General features: G+C 46.8%; 1 protein-coding gene across 2 annotated transcripts in view; it reads left to right on the forward strand.

The window, feature by feature from the left end:
* The window catches only part of HIPK3 (homeodomain interacting protein kinase 3), a 136388-nt gene that overhangs the window by 126933 nt on the left and 4219 nt on the right, over positions 1-5236 (forward strand). For both annotated transcript variants that reach the window (XM_019519531.1, XM_019519532.1), the window contains exons 14-15: positions 833-1068; positions 1381-1508. In XM_019519531.1, coding sequence (XP_019375076.1) covers positions 833-1068; positions 1381-1508 — 364 coding nt within the window. The remainder of the gene's footprint in view (positions 1-832; positions 1069-1380; positions 1509-5236) is intronic.

A 5236-nucleotide genomic window follows, 5' to 3' on the forward strand; every position in this document is an offset into this window, starting at 1 on the left:
CAGTTGGCCTTCCTAGCCGCCTCCCCACATTGCCGACTCATGTTCATCTTGGAGTCAATAATGACTCCCAGATCCTTTTCCACCTCCGTGCTGACAAGAGGGGAGTTCCCCAGCCTGTATGTATGGTGCCGATTGTTCCTCCCCAGGTGCATCACCTTACACTTGTCCGTGTTAAACCCCATCCTGTTCTCCTCCGCCCATCCTTGTAACCTATCTAGGTCTAACTGTAGCCTGTTGTTCCCCTCAATTGTGCCCACATCCCCCCACATGATGTTTCATCCACCCCATTATCTCAGCATTCATGAGCCACCTGGTACCTTGAGGTATGTAGAGAAAACATTTAAAGCTGTGTCTATGTCTGAATCATCAGATCTTTCTGAATCTCTCCAAATCAATTCCAGTTTGATTCGGAGAGATTAAAGGGTCTCCTGATTTGATTTGGATTTGGAGATTCGGCCGCCAAATTGAACCAAATCTCCACCAAATTGAATCAGCAACCAAAGCTTCGCACAGCCCTAGAAAGTATAGCATTGTACTATCCAGGTAAAACACTGGTAATCAGAGGGTCATAATAATTTTTAGCTAAACAAAGTATTTGCATAAGGACAATCTTATTTCAACCTTTGTCACAATTGTCAGTTAAGGCAGGAATGTGATTCTGGGCTTTTTAGTTCCATTTAATGGCCATGCTTATGTGATTTTAACTTTATACCCTAAGTGTAATCAAAATGTAATTTTTTTGCTTTTGAATTTATTTTTAAACATTTTGAATAAATAATTTGTTATCTTGTATGTGATGGAAGCAATAATGCAAACGTTGTGTTTTTAATAGTATGTCAGATGATGAACAAGAGAGTGGCTGTGATACTGTGGATGGCTCCCCAGCCTCTGATTGTTCAGGACATGACAGCCCATTTGTAGAAAGCAGTTTTGTAGACAACGCCAATCAAAATACGGAAACAAGAGCCTCAGTTAACCCAGAAATCAAACCAGCCGTCTGTACTGTTGTGGTGCCACCAATGAGAATAGAAAACAGATTAAATTTAGATGAGCAGATGGTAAATACAGGTAAACTAGTTTTGTTCGTTTTCTCTTCTATATTAATAACTAAGAGTAGTAATCTGAGCAGTCCTTCCAATGGCTATGTGTATGAAACACAAAATTAAGCCACTTCTCTTTCTGTTTTAATCATGTATTTTTACCTGAATGGTCAGTCCTAAATTAACTTTCAATTTTTTTTTAAGTTCATTGTTTTCTTATTTTGTAGTATATGACTGTTGTTGATATTAGTAGCTAAAACAATTAACAGTTTGCCTTTGGACAGTTTAAAAAAATACTTAATATTAAAATAGCAAGTGTGCCCCATTTATATTTTGATAGATGCCACATGCCAGCCTCTTATAAAAGGTCGATCTGCCTTGGGAAAAATAAACCAGCCTTCTGCTATTGGGAACCGTCAGCACAAGCTGACAGCAGCATTCCAGCAGCAACATATAAACTTCAGTCAGGTAAGAGATTCATAACCTAAATCTGTTTTGCTATATTGGGGTCTGAGGGCCTGATTCCTAAATATATAGAACACTCATCGTTTTAAAGATGCTAAATGGGTTCTCAGCATTTCTGAAAATCAGACTCTTAGTTAAAACGAAAGCCCGAGTTCTTTCGAGCTGTTTAAACCCTGGCCATGGACTTCTTTGACTTACTGTACAGGTCAGCCATATCTTTCACTTTTAATAGGCACCTGAATTAACCATCATTTTACAGACTGAATTTTTTAAAGGCGATGGAAAAACAACGTTGAAAAATTGTTAGTAGGAAGCCTAGCATAAAATCTAATCTACAGTAAAAGCCATGTTATCTGGCACTTCATTAACCGGCATGCTGGTTGACGCAGTAAAAGTGAAACTGGAAGTCCCACTTACAGTTTTGCCAAGTCCCACTTTGGGCCGCAGCCCGGGGAAAAGCAGCCTGCGCGGGGCCCTCCTCCCTGTCCCCCAGCACACTGATGCCAGGGACTAAAAGCCAGATGCGGCGGGAGGGGCAGTGGCCTGACCAGGCAAAGATGCCTCTCAGGTAACCGGCATATTTGGTTATCCAGCACCCCCCATTCCCCGTGGGTGCCGGATAACAGAGCTTTTGCTGTACTTTACCATTTCCCCCATCCAAATGCTGAAGTATGCATACTCTGGAGTTAGAGACATGGGGCTGTATTTTTAGCCTTTTCCCCACCTTTTTTGCCCTCACCAGCAGTGCAAAGCAACATGAAACACAGCAGATCTGGTTAGTTGGAAATTTTTCTCATCTCAGCAAGCCCAAGAATGATGTAGGTCATGCGTACTTAGTTGCATGGCAGTTTTCCCTTGGTATAGGGAACAAGGCTGGAGAAAAAAGGATTGTGTATGTATGTTTCTGTTCCAGCAGTTCCTCAACTTACCAAAAAGGCCTCTTGTGGCCAAGGATACCTGGATGTAATTTAGCACTACCCTCCAACATTGCATCAGGCACATCTGTGGCCAAGGACCTAACTCATAGTGGAAAACTTTTTACTGTGTTTCAGCACTTTTAAACATTGTACTTTGGGCTATATCTAAATTAACCTTTTTATTAATATCTAGGCATCTAGAGGAGTAAGACAACAAAACCATGTGTGGTTTTTTTTTTTTTTATAGAATAGCAGTAAATATTAAGGCAAAATGTAAGCTTGCTATATACAGGTAAGGGTTTTATTACTGATTGCTTAGGGTAGTTCAGATTTGAAAAGAACATGCAGTAGGCAGAGTTCCCTCTAAGGTGCGTGTGTGCATGGCTGCGCACGAGGAAAAGTTTGGCCGTGCACAAACTTTTTCAGGCTGCGCGCCCACTGGGAATGGAGCTGGGTTGCAGCGTGAGACACTTAGTAAAGGTAAGCTCCTCCCCTAGGTGGAGACGGGGGCTGGGATGGGCTCTGCTGGCTCTGGGGAACTGCTCTGCTCCCCCACATCGCCTAGGGGAGCGAGGGCGCACATGGAGTCAGGGCTGGGGAGTGTAGCACTTCCCAGAGCCTGCAGAGCAGATCCCTGGAGCTGGAGGAGCCTCACTCGGGGCAGGCAGCAGCTCCACCCTGAGGTGAGACAAAGCAGGGATGGAGGCTGGGGCAGGGGCTGGCGCGGGCTCTGCTGGCCCCAGGGAACTGCTCCGCAGGCTCCGTGAAGTGCTCCACTCCCTGGCCCTGATGCCAAGTTCCTCCTCACTCCCCGAGGTGATGCAGGAGAGCGGAACAGTTTCCGGGAGCCCCCTCCAGCCCCTAGCGGAGCCTCACTCAGGGCAGGCAGGCTCCAGGCCCACAGGCTCCAGCTCCAGCCCCCCAGGCTCCTGCCCCCAAGACCCCGTTGCCTGCCCTGGGGGTGAAGAGTGAGGAGCTTACCTTTTGTGTGTCCCACGCCGCACCGAAAGGGGGAGGCAGGACTGAAGCGGCGCACTCACGGACTGCTACTCCTTAGAGGGATCATTGGCAGTAGGTCATATGTTTCATTGTTGTGCATCTTCATGGAGGGACAGATTCAATTCTGTGGAAGCCCTGATAGGATCAGACTTGAACTTTTACCACTCCCAAAAATTGCTCTTTCTCATCTCTCTTGACATAGTTTCACTGTATAATTTTATTGTAGTTATAGACATTTTTATTATTTTTGTTTCTGTGGCTGAAACCCATTACTGCTTGTTTTCTCCAGATCATTTTAATGAGATTAACTGAATATTAGTGTGTTGATGTACAGCAGGAGTGGGCAATTATTTGGGCCTGTGGGCCATATAAAGAGTTTTGGTGAGCTGTCATGGGCCGGGTCAGCATACTGCCTTGCAGAAGCTCATCAGAACTCCCTAAGCAGCCTCATTCCCTCCACCTGGGCCCACACCCTGCCTGAGCGGGTCTGAGCCAGACTCCATGGAGACCCCAGGATTGCAGGGTGGTGATAAGCTGGGGCCAAGGGCCAGAACAGAACTGCAGTCTGCTCTTTGCATACCTTTGCCTTCAGAACTGGTGCCCATCACAGGGTTGTGCAGTGGGATGGGCGGGCAGGGCCAGGGCTGGGATCATGGGACTGCGCTGTCACCACCTTGCGATCCTGGCTATACCTACCCGTCCCACTCCCAAATGCCACTCCCCCAGATCCCAGCCCTGGCCCCATCCTGCCCAAGTGTGGAACAGAGCTTGCCTTGTGCCCCTGGGACAGGTGTTAGTTCTGCAGGCGTGCAGTGAGCGGATCATGGCTTTGCCCTGGGCCCATCTCCACAGCTACAGCACGCTCCTCTTCCTCTACTCTCCTCCTCCCTCTTCCTCCTCCCCTCCCCAACCCAGACCATCCTCACAACTACAGCAAGCCCTGATCCATAGTGTCCTGGCCCCTTCTGCTGCTTACACCAGCTCTTGCCCTGCATGCTGGAAGTAGCACCAGGCGGGCGCCAGCATCAGCTGTGGATGCTGCCAGAAATCTCCCAGTGGGAATAGCAGTGACTGCCTGGGACTGCAGCTGATGATGCTGATGCAGCAGCCTCAGCTGCAGACCCAGGTAAATACCCTGATCTCCACCCTCAACCCACTGGCTACATCCGCAGATGATGCCAGGTGCCCACCAGGCACTGTTTGCAGTGCTCAGGGCAGGAGCTCTGGTGTAAGCTGCAGTAAGGGCCAGGACATTACCAGCACGACCCAGCAGCTGGAGTTGCTGGCTCCCTTCAGGCCAGATCTCATGACTTTGTGGCTGCCAGCCTGCGGACTAGATACAGTCAGTTGGTGGGCTGGGTCTGGCCCGTGGGCTGTATTTTGCCTGCCCCTGCTTTACAGGTTGTAAACTATTATGATGTTTTCATATGGTTGTTATTTTCAACTTCAGTTTGCCTAGTTCTCTCTCGTAGATATTTTTCCAAGCCACTTATTTTTCCCTCTAAAATGTCTTTCCTGTTTGTTCTCTTTGCGTCTTGTTATGGTGCCCAAACTGAATGCAGCACTCCAATTGATGCCATGCCAGTGTTGGCTCTTGTTCATGTGATGTATGATATTTCTATTAAACCAGCCCAGTGTGGCATTTTTACTTTTATTTACAAGAGCATTACCATAAGTCTTGTTCTGTTTATCATCTCTCGTAACCTTCAAATTTTCCAACTGTAGAACTGTTCAAATAGCTGGTATTTTCCCCTTTCATTTGTGCATTTGATTCCTCCTATTTTATAATTTTCTTGATTTTTTTTTTTTTTTTTT

Source organism: Gavialis gangeticus, unplaced genomic scaffold (genome assembly GCF_001723915.1).
Source record: "Gavialis gangeticus isolate Ggan-Ray unplaced genomic scaffold, GavGan_comp1, whole genome shotgun sequence".
NCBI classification, from domain to species: Eukaryota; Metazoa; Chordata; order Crocodylia; family Gavialidae; genus Gavialis; species Gavialis gangeticus.